We start from the raw sequence: 20253 nt of genomic DNA, 5'->3' as shown, positions 1-20253 counted from the left end.
ACAGGATGCGGGCTGGTGTGGCTTTGCTCAAACCCTCGAGCCGAAGCTGGAGTAACACTTGGCTCCTGAAACTTTCCGTCTGGCTCCTTTCCTTCCGAGCTGTTCCCTTCCCTTTCCTTGCTCAGCCACTGCTGCCAAACAGAACCTAGACCTATGTATCAAATAAGGAAGCTACAAAAGAAGCTAATTCTTGGCTTTGCCTGTGGGCTGCAGCTTCAGGGGAATTTCAAGGGCCGCTTTGACCAAATGTGGTTTTTGCCTCAACACTTACTTGAGGATCTCAGCCCCAAAGACGACACAGCCCCACAGCAGGGCCACTGCCGTCTACACAAAGCACGGCAGCCTGAGCCTGTTCTAGAATATTTCCCCCGCTGGAAACGGCCTCCAGGTGTACGACATTAAAACTGACCTTCGATTTCTTCTCTCTGTGTTGTGTTAAGCCCACTTCTTCCTCCTCTTTAGGGATCACGGCATCCAAAATAATTCAACTGAACTGTCCATCCAACTAACCACCTACCAACTTAACTGTGTGACTTAAAGCTCGATCTCAACCCCTTACCACACGCAGGCTCTTCCCTACACATAAATACCTAAAATTCAGAACACCGACAGTACAAGATAATGACTATTTCTGATAAAGTATGCTTTCTATATGAATTAAAACATAAAATATGTCACTGAAATAAAGTAAAACTATAATCTAAAAATTGTTGTAAACAATCCATTTTAATCATCTAAATTATTTACAATAAAATAACATGGAATCATCCTTTTTAAGACAGGACTATAAAAATCAGCAAATGATGACACAATAATACACTAAAATATATTAATAAATTTTTTTCAGTAACCAAAACTTTTTCTCCATGAGATAGCAGGGTCTAGACAAAAGTGCCTAATATACAAGTCTTCCCAATTTCCTCCCATCAGTCCACTTGCAAGAAAAAAAGTCAATCACCTTCTGTCATCCAAGTTTCTCCCTATTAAGTCTTCCCAGGCAGACGGCAGCTGGGATTGTGCTGTTTGGCAACAGAAAAGCCTAATCATTGAGGGTGGACCAAGGCAGGGACCAGACCAGCCCAGATTCAAATCCCATGACAGACATGCCCCAGGCCTTCCTGCTGAGGCTTATCTGTCTGCCTGTGACTCCAACTGTGTACATGGTGCCACCTGGGGCATCTGGGATGGACTTATTTAGAGTGATATGCTTCTTATGTTCCAAGAGTTCAAAATGGTCCTGTCATTCCCAATAGAGAAAAAAGACCAAATCATTGTTTGCGCCTTTCCCCTCTGCATTGAGCTTTTAATAAGTCTTACCCAGAAAACAAGCTCAAGAGAACTCTTGTCTAAATGATCAGACCTTTACTAAATTATCCCCAGTAATCTATATAATTCTTTTTGATCACACACTTCCAACCTGACCCCTCTACAGTTTCCAACTGCAAATCTGTGTGCCTCTCCTCAAATAAAGTTGCTGGGATGAATGTGCTGCAGGCTTGAGTAAGGAGGGAAGAAGCAATAAATATGTCTTTGTTTATGGTAAGGAAAGTGGTCAGGACTTAGGTCCTCATAATTGGTCCCCTCTTCCTCTGTCCTCCGAGAGAAGTTCTTAGCTGACTTGATAAGCTTTGTACAACTTCTCAAAGATGCACCTAATGGTGCTTCTTTCAAGTCACAGGATTCTCCTTCTATTCTACCTGTAAGACCACAGGCAGGGTCCTCACACTTGACAGGATGCCAACCTCTCCAGCCACAAAACTCAGCAGGCTTTGTGCTTCCTGTCCCACTGTCTGCCTTCCAGATGGTCACTGGTGCTGATAACAAAGGGAGGTAACGATACCCCAGCTGGTGTCCCTTTCTTAAGTGTGAAGATACTAAATAACAAACGTTTTCATTCCTTTGCAAGCTTCATCTGGTAATTGTTTAAAAAAAAGAGTTAAACCATAAGTAAACCTACATGCTTAAAAAATCCCTTTTACTCAATGATACTTCTAAAGTTTACATCAAAGAAAAAGGAAAAGTTGGTCTCAAATGAAGTCTCTTGGCCACAGGCCCCTGAACTTCGCCAGGGGACGGGAGACGCCACCACAAACCTCAGCTCTCTGCTGCCTTGTATTTTATGGGCACTGTTGTGGCCTCCACAGATGAGAATTATGAACCACAAACATGAATGTCTTCTTCTTAAACCTGGTGACTAGGGAATGTCATGAGGATGACAATATTGGGTTAATTCATCTTTTTCTGGGTCTCTCCCCTCATCCCACAAGAGCTTCCTTGTCTTCTCAGCACAGGAAGCCAGGAAGTCCAGGAAGTCTGGGGCAAAGTGCAACCACGTGACCCCATGATCCCAGGGCCCTGAGCACAAAGCTTTCCATCCCAGTGGTGCCTAGGATGTGGGTAGTTCTGCGAACTTGTAGTCATGTCTTTAATGCTTGTTGAGGGGAGGTTGGGGGGGAAGAGACTGAGCTCTTTTTCAGATTCATGGAGAGTCCTGTCTCTGGAAGAGCGTACTGACAGTCTCTTAGGGTTTGTTTGATTAAGGAGTATTGCTAAAATACTTTTTAAAAATCCACTTTGAACACATGCGTAAGCTGGAAAGAAAATATATACAGCTTCATTCAAGTCAGAAAAGTGAAAAGGCTGATCTATCAAGTGTTGTCTGATATTCTGAACACTTTCTGGGCTTCTTCCTATTTTAATACAGTGTGTAGGTAACAGATTCTCTCATTCACCTTCTGAACGATCCAGCACTCATAATGTCCCCTAAAACTGCCCGACTCAGCTCAGCTCAGCTCAGTTTGGAAATCCCCAGGGGACTCCAGAATCTGCCCCTTAGACACGGGGAGAGACCCATAACAGGAAGAGGGGAGCCAATGTCCTGGCGGGGCAGGGGGCAATAATCCACTTCTTTTTAGCAGCCTTTCCTGCTCCCGCTTCGAGATCCCCGCTGGGCCATGCACCTCCAAGACGGGCAGGGAGCTGCACCCATCTGTTACAAAAAGGAGGCTCAGACTCCGTGTTAAAAAACAGAACGGCACAATGGGAATGTTTTAATCGTCACCCACACAGACGAGCGGAAGCTACAGACAGAGAGCCACTACGGATGGTGCTCGGAACAGAGGTGAGAATGGCCCAGAGCTCTGCCTCCGGTAAAGGTGCCAGGTTTACAGGACTTATCGCAGTGCCCTCACCAGACCCCTCCTCCTCCTCCTCCTCTGTGGCCACTGGAGGCTCCTGCATCTCCTCTGGGCAAGCCTGAGGCCGGCTCGGGTAACTTCTGCTGCCTGAGACAGTCACGCGTGCTCGGGACCTCTCACCTGAGGTCTCTGGGTGCTGAATTGGCGTGGAGGTAGCTAGGCCCGGGAGGGAAATGTGGTCACCTGTGTCGTCTTCCTCAAAGTCGTTAAGGCAGTACACTTCGTCCAGGTCAACGTCCAGTGTCCGGAAGCCCTTGGTGACCACACCGGGCCTGGGGTCCAGGATGCCCCCAAGGTGAGGCTGGGCCAACTGCTGCCAGTGGTGAAGGGTGGCAGAACCTTGCAGGAGAAAGGGCAGAGAAGGGGGGACAGGGAGAAGAGAGGGTTAGGATGGAAGTCTAAGCTGATGGCTGTTTACCACCCTCAAAGTGTAGAGCGTGAACCCCAGCAAGCCCTGAGGTCCACAGGTGGACGCCGGTAGGGACACTGGTGGAGTGGCCTTCACCCCTCCTTCTGTGCAACAGGAGCTAATACCCTACCACACCCAGAAGGGGCACCAACTTAAGGAATCAAAAATTAATTTTTTTAAAAAGTAAATTAATGCCATACTGTGTGCCAAGAATGTTTGGTGACAAACTATTTTAATCAACCAACATCAACCCCCAAATCCAACACAGAATCACTTTAGAAATAGAAGAGGAAAAAATCAGCAAGACAAGCACACAGGGGGGCCGGGGCAGGGCACGTGTTCTGCTTCTGTGCCAAGTACACACTGCTAGGCACAGGGAAGACACAGCAGAGGCAGAACAGGACCACGTCAAACCAACCCCAGGACCCACATGAGAGAGGAGCAAAAAGAAGTTCAAGTAGCACACAGAGAAAAGTGGCAGGCACCACTGTCACCTCCTTTACTTAGGTTTCTGTATTCTGTCAGCAACCTTGAGAGGCTGCAGGTCTGGGGAGAGGAAATCAGGCTAAAGAGGGGTGATTGAAGGACACAGTAAGTCCACACAGAGGAGTGAAGCAGAGGAGCCAACCTCCTCGGTGACACCAGACCCCGGGACTCAGATGACATTGTGCAAGGTCTATAATAACACCACCTGCGTCCCTGAGGACCTCAAGGTGTCACGGGTGCTCACAAAGAGAGGCGTTCCAAGACCGAGTGTGCTGAGGAAAGCTGGGTTAAGAAGTGCATTTACTGAGGAGCATCTCAGAACCTTCAGTATGTCCCATGTGCTGGGATCCTGCCCAACCTGTGGGCCAGAGCAACCCTTCCACCCCTTGGAACACTTATTACACCTCTTGTGGCCCTGGTATTACGTGTGCACGGCCTGTGGGCTGGGCGTTCTATCCCCATTCTACAGAAGTTAGCCACACAAATGAACATACCATACTCGAGAGAGGCTCTGAGAGAGGTCCTCAAGCATGGGAAAGCAAGAGCCTTCCTGCACAAACGGCCTCCCAGACAGTCACCGCTGGTTTACAGAGGGTGTCTGCTGTTGGGTGGCCAAGAATCCCTCCAGGCTGCCAGGCTGCCCTGGGGAATGGCAGAAAGGGGAAGCAGCGATGCTAGGAGCCAGCAGCTCAGGAGTCAAGATCAAAGAGAAAGGCAGGAGGGCAGGTGGTGGGGTCAGGGAGCAGTTAGGAATGTGAAGGAGATGCGGAGAACCTGCGATCATCAGGCACTCCCGACCCGCTGGTGTGCCCAGTAACTGCACCACCTCCAAACACCGCAGGGGAGTGACTCCTCAGGGGACAATCTCAGCCAAGGAGTCTTGAAAGGACTTTGTAAATGGGCCATTTCAAATCTACTTAAAAGAGAAAAAATTGTACACACTGCCAATACAGGTGTAGAAGAGTTCCTAGACACCCACTTTGAGGCCTGTCCCAGCTTTAAGTGTGCACAAAGTTCACTAGAACCTACCGAAGCTGAATCTATTGAATATAAATAGAAAACATTCTAAGTGCAAAAAAAGAAAAGAATAAAGAGGTGTATGTAATGAAAGAGGGCATCACATACCTGCTCTGTCTCTAGGTGGTAAGATACATCTAGAGAAGTGGTTCTCAACCAGGGACGAATTTGCCCCCCACGGCACATTTCGTAATGCCTGGAGACATTTTTGGTTGCCACAACTTTGGAGGAAGAGGGAATGCTAACGGTATCTAGTGGGCAGAGCCAGGGATGCTGCTATGCATTCTACAATGCCAAGGACAGCCCTCACAACAAAGAATGATCTGGCCCAAATGTCAACAGTGCCGAGATTGAGAAACCCTCACCTGGAGCTGTGGTTCTTAGTTCTCAGATCCTTTGAGAATCTGGAGGAAGCAAGTGATAGACTCTATCCCCAAAGGGAGCTCACATGCAAGTGACACTGTGCATAAACAGCCAGGACTTTGCAGACGTGCTGAAACCAGTTCATGGGATCCTGATTCCCAGGTGCCACAGCATCATTTTCTAAAAAAAGGCTGCCCTGCACGGAGGCATGCCTAGATGGCAGCTTATTTTACATGTATCACATCAGCTGACTCTTCAAAACCACCCCATGAGGTAAGTATTATTACCTACACTTTACAGAGGAGGGAACTGAGGTTCACTGAAGTTAGATCATTTTCCAGTCACTGAATTAGTGGACGCAGAGGCAGGGATCAGTGCTAAAGGCCAGGTTCTTTCAGTAATCTCACACTGCCCAGCTCCCAAAATCCACAGGTCTGAAAACAAGCAAGGACGTCAGCGTTCCAGCCAGGAACCGGGCTAAGCGAGAGGTATAGATAGTGGGCAGTGAAACTTCTGGGTGGCTGTCCAGAGCCTGCCAGGAGACACACACACTCCTGCTGGTAGGATTTCTCATGCCACCCCCAGAGACCCCCCCCTCATAATCCGTAATGTGCTCCCTGTTCATTTTTTCACTTGACACACAGGCACATTCCTGGCAACAAAACTGCAGTGGGGGGAAGTCTGAAATAAGGCGTTACGACCTCCAGCTGGCGACTGCACGGACGGGTCTCGGAAAGATGTGAAATCCCCGGTATGACCACGCCACCTCTACTTTTGGAGGGGGAAGAAAGGGAAAGTCAACACGCTGGAAAGTGAAGAACCACGTCAAGGAAGTGCCGAATCTCCTCATCCTTCTGAAGGGGGCTCGAGATATTACAATGCACTGGGAAAGAATTCAGTGAGGCTGGGGGTCTGGGCCCCCCCAGAGCCCCACGGGGCTTGATCCCCCATCTCTCCCCACCCCATGTACAGTCTCGAGAGGGAAATGAGGTTACAATAGTTTTGCTGTTTGGAGTTGAAGAGGCTACAGAAGTGCATGGGGTTATCTGCATTCCCTGAAAATGCACAGCCAAGGAAATTTAGTGAGGTTACAACCGATAGATTGTGCAGCAAGATGCACGGTGCTTGGATTTTTAGCTCATGCCCTGGGCCTCCCCAACTCCCATTAGAACAGCCAACATTTACTAAGCACTTACTAAGTGCCAGCACTCTTCTAAGAGGTCTACACTTATTACTTCACTTAATTGTCATGATAACCCTGTCATCCCCATTTTGTAGATGAGGAAACCGAGCACAGGGAGGCCAAGTAACTTGCCAGAGGTTGCACAGCTGGCAGTCGGCCAACCTGGGATTCAAACCCAGGCTGGCTCCAGTGTCCACCTCCTTAACCACATATACTGCCTTTCGGCCAGCAGACTCACGTGTGTGAGTCTCAGAAATCAGGTCAATAATGCTCCTGAATGGCTTTTCTAATCCTCATGCAGGTGTTTTCTATTCTGCAGAAGGGAATGCTGGTGACAGCCTCTGCACACCTGACATTTGAGTTATGTCATGCAGTGAGGCTCGTGGATCGTCTCCTCTCCTGACTGGTTCTGAGCCCCAGGAGGGTTTGCTGACCCCAACACCTGGGCAGAACACCTCACACCCCACTTCCTGTCCACTGCCACTGCCTGGACCACCACGTAGGAATTCTACTGATCTCCTGGCTGCCTGAAGTCCTTCCTTTGATACAAGATGGTGTACAAATTAAAAATTAAATATGAATCGCATCTTATTCAGAGCCTTTGTTGCCTCTTTCCTGTCCCCCCATTTCCCCAGCTCATTTCCCGCCTGGCTTCCTTTATTTGTCAGGTGCTAAGCAGAAGAATCACTGAACTGTTAGCTACCTCCCATGAGAATGAGGCTGGGGCCAGGCAGGGACAAAGAGGAACCTTCGTGTTCTTTGTTGGCACCAAGCTGAAATTCTATGCAACAGGGCAAGGACAGCGTGGAAACGTCATCACAGTCACTGCCCCCTTTCCTTCTGTTTGCCTTCCTTCCACACCCCGCTGTTCTAACTAAAAAGTTTTCATGTCATCAAAGGAGAAGAAAACCAAACCCATTTACGTCAGTGGAGCACCTGGGGCTTAAACGTTAGAACTAAACCTGCTGGATGATGCACAGCTTACAAGCGTGTGGTTTTCCCTAATTACATATTAACTTGTTTATTTGGAAATATTATCTGGTTATGATTAATCAGAAAGGAAGAGCAAAATACAGGGGAAACAATACCACCTGGCTCATCTTTTTAATGCAAATATAACTCTTTCTAGTTTGAACTTTTTTGTTTGTTCTTCACCTGCCTAAAATGAGTAAAGTAAGATGAAGAGATGAGTGCTGGCATTTTTAAACACCTTGCCCAGCTATTTTGGCTGACACCCATAAGCAGATAGCAAGACTAATTAAATAGGTAAAGGAGACATAGATGGAAGACACCGATTGGCTCTCTGCTATGATCCCAGCTAACATTCTCCAGGGGCCTCACCCCAGCTACATTTACCTGGGTCACTGGAGATCACAGGAATCCTATCAGCTTCTTAGTAGAAAAGGATGGTGTAAGAACACAGCCCCAGCACAATGCTGGTCCAGGTCTCAACACTGGTAAGGCCACCATTTAGACCTGAGCTGCTGAAAGAGGGGCAAGTCTGGGGAGCCTACGTTTTACTAAGGACTTATGAGACGTCGGGCACAATACAAACACATCACATTTACTCCTCACCACAACCTTGTGTGGCAGACGTGAGCCCTATTTCACAAATAAGGGAAACAGGGCTCGAAAAGGTGAAGTAACTTATCCAACACCCCAGTTAGAACTGTCTTGAACCCGGTGTTGGGCAGACTTCCATGTCAGCACTCCACCTTATCAAATTAAACACAGTAACACAAAAAAGAATTGTGGGAGAGGAGGAAGAAAAAAAAAAATATTGGTTTTATTTTAAACAGCTAAGAAGTCAGAGAACTACAAAATGGAGCCAGAGTGATCTCTATCATGAGAATGCGTTACAGGCCATAGTGATAAGATACGACTGCTTAATCGTAGTGATGTAACTTCCTGGTAAGCAGGGTACTATAGGTGAAATTTGTTTTGCAACTCTAATGGGATTTCCTCTTATTCTATTCACTTATCACAAAAATACTGCTATCTAAGTCACAAGATTACAAGAAAAAAGATGAGCTGGTCAAAACAAATTTTTAAAAAAATCTATTCCTGCAATATGCTTGGAAAATGAATCCAAAAACATATTTTTAGATGATCTAATGAAACACAAAGTAAAATATAGAAAGCAGACAAGATAGAGATGATAAATTCCAATGACCTTTGAGAGGCAAAGGAGAAAAAAGAAAAGAAAGGCAAAAAGTAAAATTGCAGAAATGGAAGATTTTATTGAAAGAAAAACAGACATAATTGTGGGTCAGAAAACAATCACCAAGCTTACAACTGAATAAACAATTAAAAAAAGAATGAGCCATCCCTTTTCTGAAATCTAAGAAGGACCTAAATTATACAATTAAAAAATACTCATGAAAAAAGAATGTTAGCCCACCCTCTTCCTTCGGAGAATATGGGACCTAGCATGTCTTGGGTCTTTAACAAGCACAACCTCAGTTACAGCACTAATTCTCAACAGGGGTGATACTGCCCCTAACGAGCTGAAAAGGGGTTCTTATGGGGGTGAAAATAATTGTACTCTTTTTGGGCACAGACCACAGATATACATATAGTACATAAAGAGTATATCTGGGGCATTAAATGTTCAGGAGGGAGGAGCAATTAGGAATAAATGTCTAAAATGTTCCTTAAAGAGAATTTTAAAAAAAGTTGAGAAATGCTGCCTTACTGAAATTTTGATTTGGCTTTGCATCAGATATGTAATACAGAATTCTAAAATACTTTCTCAAACTCTCATGGGTTTCCAAACTAAAGGAATAAAAACACGAAAATTACAAACACTTGGTGGCTCTTGGCAGTGTAGTGTTAAGGGAAGACATTTTATAATGCCTAAAACAAACAGAAAGAAAAAAGGTGAGTTTTTCCATGAGGTTAATCATCTGGGGTATCTCTGGTACTAAAAAGTGAACTGCCCTGGAAAAGGCAGGCTCAAGGAGGCACAAAACTCACTTGCAAACTGCAGAGGTCTAGGAGCCTTGCTCAGAACACATTTCATTGGAAGAAAGCCACAACCTCTTTATTTGAAGATCAAAGCAGAACATGTGAGCCGACAAATCGGAAATCGCTTTCATGTGGTTATTGAAAAAACAACTTAGAGCGTTTGCTCTGCACGCCTCCCTGACACCAAAATCTGAGAAGTCAGAGCATTAATTCTTGACAATTCTCAGACGCCCAGGCATGACCTAATTAATTTCTAAGTATGTTAGCAGTGCCTCTGCCTCTCAAAAAGATTTTTATTTCTAAGGTTCTAAAGGCAAACGAAAGAACGAACAAACCAACGTCATGTTCTTTCCTTTTCTTTGGCTTAGCTGGCTGAGGTTAGTCTTGGCTGCCTGTGTGTGCACTGCAAACCTGCACCGGGAGGGACGGAGGCCCGCGCTGGGCTACCCTCAGAGGAACTCAAACCAGCAGCGCGGGTGGCTATCTCTGAAGAAGAAGGAGTAGGCGTGACAGAGGTTCCCCGCGTTCCGGTGGTGGATCAGGGCCCACAGGGAGTCGCTGAGGAGGGCAGAGAGAGGCCGAGGCCCCTTGTGATCACCTTCCAGCGGCTTCACGATCTGGAGTTTCTCGGGCAGGTAGGAGCGGCTGCTGAACGACATGCCGGAGAAGCCGGTGAACTCGGAGAAGCGCGAGTGCGTGCCCAGGGACATGATGCTCTCCGTGGGCGTCAGGGAGCCGCTGAGCAGCTCGCCCTTCTCCGCCAGCTCCCTGAGCTTCCGCTCCTGCTCCTCCTCGAAGAACCTCCTCTCCGAGAGGTAGTTCTCCCGGCGGAGCGACAGCCGCCTCAGCGCCGTCTCCAGGTCGTGGGAGCCCGGCGTGCCCGGCGTCCCCGGCTTCTTACTCCGCTCGTCGTTTCTGGAAGGAGGGGAAACGGGGGGTGAGCATGGAATGCCAGCAGGGGGCGCTGCACGATGTACAATGAAGGCCTTCCTGCTAAATGTACAGGGGTGGGCATTTCAGGTGGCTGCGGGGTTTTCTACGGAAACCAAGGCAAGTAGCTGAAATTTAGTGAAAAATGGAAAAACAAATGCCTCCCCAGAAGAACTAATTCCCTCTGTCGGGTTTTTGTGGGGGGCAGAGGGGTGTGCAGAGAGGAGAGAGCACTAAGATGGAATGAAAATTTGCACACACTCCAGAAAAAACCCAGTCCCTATTAACATCTCCCTCAGGAACCCTTAGGAAGAAGCCTTTCTCGAGCTTCAGCTCCTAGTCACCAGGAGGGCAGCTGGTTTGAGGGAGGCCTCTCTTTCCTCTTAAATTAAAGGAGCTGAGAGCTCAAGTACAGTTCTGTTCTAGCACTTTCCCAACCATCTGACCCAATCGGTCAGAAGAACCAATTTAACTGTCACAGGAAAAGGATGCACAAAGTGGACAGTGGGGGGAGGGGGGCTGCTCTGCAGAGCTTCAGGACCAAGAGACACATGCGGTGTGATAGGCACTTTCTGGGCACCCAGCACCCCACCTTCTGAAGCAAACTAGACCCTAGTCACAAGAAAGAGCCTGAGTCCTCCTCAGTCTTTCAGGCATCTAAGCTACAGAGGGTTCATGAAACAAGTGTCTATTCTGTAGACTAACAGTGAAGAGTAGGAGAAAAAATATTCATTTATCCTTCCCCCTTCAGCATTTGACAGAAAAGCAGACATCCTGGTGCATCCTGTTATATCTCTTTAAACTGGTTAAAATATCAGGATCAAGGATAAGCATGAGCTCAGCGGGTTGGTAAAACAGATCTGAGAACTGAAAGGTCTACACTTTTTAGGCGATTCTTATCAGCTTCCCTCTTCTGATTACTGAACCTGTGTTCAATCCACACCACCTCTCCCCAAAACAGAAAGCTAGAAGCTCCCGGCTGGCTCACCCCTGGTCGGCCGACTCTGCTTCCAGGATGATGCTGTTGGTCTTGTTGTCCAGGACGACATTGCCAACATCACTGCCGTAGAAGCTGGACCGGGGAGTGCTGACGCAGCTGGACAGGAGGGAGTTCACAGCCGAGGACTGGTTGGAGCCGGGAATGTTCATGGGGGAGGGCGTCAGAGACCTCTGCTTGACAACCTGGTTGATGTTTCTCACAGTCTCAAAGACTCGCCTCTGGTGACTGGGGAGAATGCACATCATCATCCATGAATAAGCAAAGGCAGGAATGACCTTGGAGTTAAACACTCCAAAAACTATCAACTGAGGAGCCAAAAGGCAACTGGGCAGTGAGCCCCCAGGCAACCTGTGCCTTCCATGTGTTTCTTAGGGAGTTGGTTGGAATTCAAGAGATAACACCCACTGAATCCAGGGCTCTAATACATGGCTGTGTCCTAAAGGTCATGCTAGCAAGAGGGATCCTGCTTTCCACTGCCCTTAAGCCTGACCTACAGATAAAAATACTTAAGTAGTACTCTTGTCTCCCACCTAGTTTTCTTCTTAGTCACTAGAACGCAAGCTCGAAGAGGACAGAGTTCACTGCTCAGTGCATAATAGGGCTCAATAAATATTTGTAGAATGAATATTTGTTGACCATTCATATATGTAAAAAAAAGCAGCCTTGAAGTTAGTCTTAAACTTCTATAGTGAGATGATAAACACCAGATTAACGTTTTTTTGGAAACTGCTATTTCTTAGAGCAGAACCACATTTTGATGCTCATTTGTTCCCTTTTAAGGAGAAAAAGGTAGGCAGGTTGCTATAACAGCCTCTTCTTTGTGGGATGCAGAGGGCTTTATACATGCACTGAGGCTCAGGAACACTGGTCATGCCCAGGATCCTATTTAGGTTTTGTCAGTGGGGTTTGGGTACAGAGAAAACACGATGAAATCAGATCCACAGTTTCCTTATAAACCTAAGGGCAGGCCAAGTGCAAGGTCTCCAGTTAGGAAGAGAGATGGTAGAGGCCAACATCCCTAAGTGGATCCAGAAAGGAAATGGAACCTTTGCTCACATCCCTTGAAGAGCCCTCCGTATCTCATCCTGCATCCTATTTTTCTTTTCCTAACAGATGTTAAAAACTTGTAATGTTTTCCACTGAAAGGAAAGATAAAAATGAGTGGTGGTGTTCAGACGGAGCTCGTGTTAAGAGAGATGGGAAACACATTTCTCCTTTCCCACTTCTCTGGAAGCTCATATCTTTAACAAGAGGGGCTGGGCGTGTTGTCAGCTGTGTTCTCATCTTTCCCTTAATCTGGACCTTAATCTGCAGAAGAACCACAGTGATCACTGCGGGTGTCTGAGGCTCTCACTGCTAGTTTTTTTGTGTGTGTGTGTGTGTATGTGTGTGAGGAGATCAGCCCTGTGCTAACATCTGCCAGTCCTCCTCTTTTTTTGCTGAGGAAGACTGGCCCTGGGCTAACATCCGTGCCCATCTTCCTCCACTTTATATGGGACGCCACCACAGCATGGCCCGCCAAGCGGTGCGTCGGTGCGCGCCCGGGATCCAAACCTGCGAACCCCGGCCCGCCGCAGCGGAGCATGTGCACTTAACCGCTTGCGCCACCGGGCCCTCCCCTCTCATTGCTAGTTTGGATCACCACAGGTCACAGGCAGTCTCTGGGAAGCTTAGAACTAAGGCCGTACGTGATGTCTGGCGACTCGGGCTCTTCCAACTGCAGCTCCTTGCGCATCGTTCCCTCGATCTCCGCTGCCAAGGAGTCCTGGGAAAAGCCAGAAGACACACACCGAGTGAGCGGCAATTCAAATGCTCTGTCTCCAAAGAGGCGCACGGCCAGGCTAGCCACAGGAGCGAAACTGCGGCCTCAGGAGCCCAGAGACTTCCCACAACACAAGGCTGACAGCACTCGCCTGTTAGAAACCTTCGCTGAGCAATCCCCAGAGCGGGTTCTGAACACCGCAGGCACCAATGGGCACGAGTGTAAAGCCCCTTCGCATCCATGCAGCTAACGGTCTGAAAGCAAACCCTATGTTCCCTTGGCCAAACCTCGGAGTTGCAACTGTGACCACAAGGAGAGTTGGAGAACTTACTGGAGCAGGGGGGACCTGAATCGTGGGCGCTGTCATGTGGGCCTCTGTTCTCTTGCCCCCCAGACCCCCATGCCAGGAAAGCTCCTCTCTCCACCAACAATCTGTGGTCCACCCACCTTTAACAACCAGCTCACATCTCATTGCCACCGGTACTCCTCCATTTCCTCCCCAAGTAGACACCAAACACATTAAGTCCTTGCGAGTTCTCCGAACGTATGTCTTTGTCTAGGTAGGGATCAGGGGAAAGCTGGGCACTGACGACTTCTCATTTCCCCAGTGGGAAGTGAGACTCAATAATACAGGCTGCCTGATGAGCGCCCCTCCCCCTGAACTGCCCGCCACTCCTCACCATATGAGGTAGGGCCTAACAAACCACTCCTCACGCTCACACTCGTAGATGCCAGCAGGACCAAGTGTGTGCAGAAAGGCACCTGCTGAGGCCTCGAGGGAGACACCATGTAGAACAACCTGAAGGGAAGGGCTAAATCCGTGCTAACCAACAGAACCTCCTGCAATGATAGGAATGTTCTCTGTCTGCACTGTGCAATATGGGAGCCAACGGCCACAGGCGGCTACTGAGCACCTGAAATGTGGCCAGTGTGCCTGAGGAACTGAATTTTTTTCTTTTTTCGCTGAGGAAGATTTGCCCTGAGCTAACATCTGTCGCCAATCCTCCTCCTCTTTTTGTATATCAGCCACCGCCACAGCATGGACAGATGAGTGGTGTAGGTCCGTGCCCAGGAACCGAACCTGGGCTGCCAAAGCGGAGCACGCTGAACTTAACCACTAGGCCACCACGGCTGGCCTGGAACTGAATTCTTAATTGTACTAATTTTAATTGATTTAAATTTACATAGACACTTGTGGCCAGTGGCTTTCCAGCAGACAGCACGTGGGAACACCAGGGCATCCATCTCCACGGCCTCACAGGCCACCAGGATGCTCCAGTCTGGAAGCTGGAACCAAGCGGGGAGACTCAACAGGAGTCAGAAGGAAGCTTGATCAGTAAAGGGTTAGTGGGGTTGTTTTCAATTCCTATTCACAAATATGCAGTTTTAGTTAGTAATTATCACCCACAGATTGCCATGAAACATACATGGTAAAGGGCTTCCCTAGGTGAGTTTCACATTTTTTTAAGCCAGTTTATTTTTGTTAATAGTGTCTTCACCATATAGTTTACATTCAGAGTTTTGCATGAGGAAAGGACTTTCATACAACTTAAGAGAAATGAGATATCAAGCTACTAATTACAAAGCCATGCTGGGGAAGAAGTCACAAGCAGAGTCTGTGACTTGTTTTGGCCATGATGCCCTCTGGCAGTCTAGGGAAGCCACAGACCCCTTCTCAGAATAATATTTTTAAATGAATAAAATAATTAGCATTAAAAAGGAAGCCAGATATATTGAACTAGTTACTAGGATATTAATGACAGCAATTATAATAATGTGTGGGATCTGGCTTGAGGATTGATAATTACTATCATTTTGAAATGGAGATGAACATAAATGGTATTTTGAGACATTTGCAGCCACTGAAACGTGCTATGAAAATAGCTGTGATTTTGACTTGTGACAACGTCACGGAGGTGCTAATATCACTGTGGTTTGTTGCCTACCTTCATACGAGAAGGAAACACTGTGTACAGTTGGGGATTAATGGAAATAAAAGGTATAATCTTCTCCCAAAGTTCACGGGCCCCCTGAACCCTGACTGTGGATCCCAGATTAAGAACTCCCGCCATAAGGCGAGAGAATTGAGGACATACTTAAGCAAAAACTGCTCCTCCCTGTTTTATTCAGCAATTAGAAGGGCTGGGATCAAAAGAGGCAGATCCGGGCGTTCTGCTCCAGAAACATGGGCATGATACAAGCTTTAGATTGCCTTAAATACTTGTAATGCATAATGCACCTTAAAAATAGCCATGTTCAAAAACTGAGCTGTGCCAACAGCTACAGAAAAAGGCAAACAAAAGCTTTACCTCAGCAAATACGAAAGCTGAGAATCTCTCCAGAAGAAACCCACATGCAGATTTTCAATTCAATTTTTCTTATGTAATGGTTTAGTTTTAAAATGCAGGTCTGTCCTTGGGAGTGGGCAATGCAGTGGAGGGAATCCAAGGTGCACAAGAAACAAGACGGCCCCAGAAGACCACTGCACCGAGAGGAAAAGTCAGGAAGAAGGGAAACCGAGGCACAAAGCGTGCAAAGCTACACAGGCCAGTCTGGGAGCTGAGTGTAGTTAGCTTAAATGGAGGTATTCGGGGGACAGAATGTTCTTTGCTGCCTTTCCCGGGATTCCTGGAATCACTGGGTCACCAATCTGCCCCTTGGAAAGCTGACTATTTATGTTCCGCACCTTTCTTTTTGGTTTCCCTTCGATTTCCATCAAGTAGAGAGAGAGAGAGTTCTAGCATGACTTGGATATGCGAAAGCAAAGAAGAAAAAGAGATCATGATTTAGGAAAAGTGGGCCAGACAACAAGGGGTGGGGAGACAGTGTCTGCTGGGGGTCAGCAAGGGGGAGGGGGTTAAGGGAAAGAGCCCCAAGGAAAGGCCAAATTCGGAAGGGACCGAGTTTCACAAGCATTTACACAGTCATCCACTCCCATCTCATTTAGGGGAGGTTTTTTTCAAAAGTTCTTCTCTCCTTGGAGAGAATTTGGTATTTCATGAAACCATGGAAATAGTGCCTGAATATAAAAGTTCTTGGTAGTCTGTTCTTCAGTCTGTCCATCCACCCATCCAAATCTAGTATCTATCAAGCATCTACAGACTACAACATACCAAGCGCTGTGCCAGGTGCAGAGTATTAAAGAGAGGGAAGGAGGAAAAGAGCAGATAAGACATGGTCCCCAGCTCCAAAGGGCATTAGTCTGAAAGAAGGTGGTAAATGTGTAAGGTCTCCAAATGTCACAGGGCAATGACCAGCAGAGGAAATCTGCCCTGTGCTGCCCAAACTATGAGGAACCTCTTGGAAAATCCCTTTTCAGCCATGTTCCCCCAACGCCCAGACATGAAACAAATCAGGCCAGGAGAAGTAAGACTGTGGGGAAATAATATGAAAAATATAAAAATGCCACACCCAGCACAGAGGTAAATATTTTTTCAGATCACAGATACTAAAAGCTACCAAGAGAATGATTAATAAGCATACAAAGAACCAGCAGAACCCCACAGGCGATTTAAGAATTCTGGAATGCACTTGGGAGGCCAAAATAGCATGTATTCTAATAAGGTCAGAAAAAATAATGTATAAATAACATCTTCCAAATATCTGAGGTTCCTATTAAATCTAATTCTTATTAAATTTATCTTTTAAGGGCAGGAAGAGAAAAGACGACAGCTACAGAGAGAAGGAAAATAAAGAACCAATTTGTCTCATGTGGTTAGGAAGCCACCAGCTGGGCTCATAAACCTTCAACTCAGATCCAGATCCAAGCTGCACAACGAGACCCCGCCTTCCCACCATGAGCCCCTCTGCTGCCCTCAGGGTGGGAAGAGGGGTGGCGGGAAGCAAGCAGGCACTCACCATGGGAAACAGGCCCAGCGAGTGGTAGCGCCGGGAGGTGGTGTTGGGCACGGTCTTGTTCCGGAGGTTCTTGAGCTCCTCCTGCGCCTCGTGAAGCATCTCCATGCACTCTGCGTACTTGTCCTCCAGCTCGCGCAGCTGCGGGACACCAGGGAAGCGCAGAGGGGCAGGATCTCATGAGCATGCACGGTCACCCACCCCGAGAGCAGAAAGACACAGGCACCTAGGAGAGGCCCCGCACCCCGTGGGACAGGCTGCCCTGGGGCCTGAGGCCAAACGCCAGAGTCCTCAAGGCTCAGCTTTTCTTTCACTTGGGGTGCGTTTATAGCCTCAGAAATCTCCTAGAATACTAACAACGAGCAACTGAGATAGAAACAACTTTAAACAAACGGGAGAGCAGATCGTCACACCCTTGTTTCAAGCCACATCTTTGAACGTGGCTCCTTTTACATGTCGTTTCTCTTATTGGAACGTTTATCGGGAGCCTGCACACACCAGCAGAGCCCAGCCTCCCAGGCCCTCACGACCAGTAACAGTGTCAGTGGGGACTAGAAATTGCCGTAGGAGTAAGAATGACATTCAATTCAATATAAAAACGGTTGTTAAGAAGGACGTGACCCACAGCTTGTCAGAGGGGGAGCTGATGGACCTTAACTGGAATCGGGGGCCCTGATGAAATGGGGGATGGATACTCACCTCCGCCGTGAGCTGCCGCTGGGCATCCTTAGCAGCCCCCAGGTGCTGAACCAGTTCCTCATTTTCCACGGTGCACTAAAAGGTGGCAGAGGTCAATCAGCTTCTCTTTTAAGATATTAGAAGAGTCTAACTTCTTTCCTCTTATTACCTGATCTGTTATGATCTTATCACATTTCTACAATGAGATTTTTACCTTATACTGGAGTAAAATTTCATCTTCTATATAATCCTGAAGGTAAAGGGTTTCCTACATCCCTATTCATTCTCTACAGCCACTCCCCACCCGCAAAGTCACAGCTGCCCTCCAAAAGCATCTCACCTCATGCTCATAGCCAAAGTCTGATGTGGGAAACTAAACTGCTTTTTGCTGCTTCATCTTAAATCTAAAGGGGTTATTGTTGTGCTGCAGAACATACCAGATGCACTGTGTAAGAACAAATACTAGACTAGATGATTCATAAGTTAAATTCCAAAACTCCATATCTGCAGCACCTTTCTTAATGAATTCTATTAATTTGCAGATTATTCTTAGGAGATAAGTGGTGAAAAACATAATTCCCTCGCCAAGTAAGGGGCAACCACATTTATACTATTGAATCCGCTAAGCTTCTTCTCCAAAGGGGGAGCACAAACTCCTAAAATAGGAAACCAGAGGGCACTGTCTTGATAAATGCCCCTTCCTGATCTCAGATGAGCCACTTTTGTATCAGGCAGAGAAACGGAAGCCTTACAGCTTTTGCCTTCTTCTGCAAATCAACTATCTGTGACAGCAGGTGTGTGATCTCCTCTTGCTGGCGGGCAGCATCTTCCGTCTTCTTGGCCAGTTCCTCTGAGATACTGGCAATCTGCACGTTGGCATCCCCTTTGAGCAAAAAATGACAATCATAAGAATAAATCAGGAAACCTCATATGCAGACCAAGAGAGAACAGTTTCTTTGTGGTTTGTACAAGAAAAAATATCTCTATTACAAGACATGTGGCGGGGGGTGGGGGTGGTGGTGATGGAGAGTGTATATGAAGAAGGAACTTAGAGCACCCATTTTGCCATACAAAGCAGTTTCCTGGGGTTCAGTCTCTGTCATGAGAAGGAACCTTACCCCAGCTGTGGCTCCCAGGCTCGGTATGAGGGCCCGACCCCACTGACTAAGGCTGCCTTCCCAGAGGAAATCAGGCAGGCTTCAGGAGTCAGCCAGGAGATACCACACCAAAACAAAGGTGTGTCCAGGCAAATCCCCACATGAACAGATCCACGTCATTAACAGGAACCCCTGCTGCACCCTGTTCTAAGAAGGAACTATGGCCGTGCACAATACAATTCCCTCGGGTGTTTTCAACCCATATTCAGAGCCATAACTCATTTTACTAGATTTGAACATAGGGTGTGTTTCATTTACTTAGTATTTTGCTGAAACTCAAAATACTCCATTTGCCCTTTTGTCTGACCCTAACTTGTAAACTTATAATGGAGAGGGTGGAGAGAAGTACTTATTTGCAAAGTTGAGAAATCTGGCCTCAATTTTCACAAATCAAATTACTAGAAAGCAGTTTTTCCACATCTTCAACACAGGACTCTGAAGCTGGGCCTAACTTAGCCATTAAAGAATTCCTGTAGAAAGCCAAAATTAAAATTAAATATCTATCTTAGTGAGAAATTGAGATGATGTATGGCTGACAACCCACACTCAGTTTCTCATAAATCAGGGTGAGAGGTGCCACAAAAGATCAGGGGAGGTCTCTGGTCTTAAGAAAAATGCCACTGAGCCCAGGTTGGCAGGGAGACTGCACTTTATCAAGGGTGATGACAATCTGCCTAGTCATAATGAGGGCAGATGCAGAAAGTAAAAAGAGGGAAGAGGAGTGGGGCAGGAGGGCCAGGACATACTCAGCTCCTTCACACAGTCGTTGACCAGCTGCTGCTCCTTCTCTTCGTAGGTGATGGTCTCTGTCTTCAGCTGGCAGGCCTGTGAACAAGGCTCACGTCAGAGGCCCTGCATTCACACCTGGACTGGTGAGACAGGCAACGCTGGGGCAAGGAGCAAGAGCTAACCTGGGTCTGGGAAGCCACCCTTCAGCATCTCCCCACCTGTCACCCATTGCACCCTCAAATACAGAAAGACAATCCAAATTCCCTGCTTAGTTAAGGAATCTCAGATTCTCAAAGCTGAAAATGTGTACCACTAGAGGACGCCACACAGAGCAATGTGCACAAGAGCTATTCACCCTGCTCTGCTAAAACCCTGTAAGCACCACCCTTGTGTCAGTCTCTCTCTTTACTCATTTGTGTCTGTCTCGGCTCACAGACATGGAACCCTTTGTGACCCAAACAGTGGCTAGGACACAGCTTTGCCTACCGCAGGCATTCTAAGGATACCCACAAGAATGGCT

The 20253-nt window shown here is 47.2% G+C and overlaps 1 protein-coding gene across 12 annotated transcripts in view; it reads right to left on the bottom strand.

Annotated features, from left to right (window-relative positions):
• TRAK1 (trafficking kinesin protein 1) overlaps positions 1-20253 on the bottom strand; it is a 115379-nt gene that overhangs the window by 12393 nt on the left and 82733 nt on the right. For 4 of the 12 annotated variants that reach the window (XM_058555755.1, XM_058555733.1, XM_058555716.1 and 1 more), the window contains 8 exons: positions 19751-19829; positions 18600-18730; positions 17869-17943; positions 17173-17310; positions 13241-13317; positions 11541-11777; positions 10221-10537; positions 3192-3536 (listed from right to left, as the gene is read on the bottom strand). In XM_058555755.1, coding sequence (XP_058411738.1) covers positions 3192-3536; positions 10221-10537; positions 11541-11777; positions 13241-13317; positions 17173-17310; positions 17869-17943; positions 18600-18730; positions 19751-19829 — 1399 coding nt within the window. Of the gene's footprint in view, positions 1-3191; positions 3537-8870; positions 10538-11540; positions 11778-13240; positions 13318-17172; positions 17311-17868; positions 17944-18599; positions 18731-19750; positions 19830-20253 lie in introns of those variants that run through there. The other 8 variants (XM_058555770.1, XM_058555688.1, XM_058555739.1 and 5 more) reach the window with 3 other exon arrangements.

This window comes from Diceros bicornis, chromosome 2 (assembly GCF_020826845.1).
Source record: "Diceros bicornis minor isolate mBicDic1 chromosome 2, mDicBic1.mat.cur, whole genome shotgun sequence".
Lineage (NCBI taxonomy): Eukaryota > Metazoa > Chordata > Mammalia > Perissodactyla > Rhinocerotidae > Diceros > Diceros bicornis.
The sequence above is the reverse complement of the archived record's forward strand: the minus strand, read 5'-3'. Positions and strand labels throughout refer to the sequence as shown.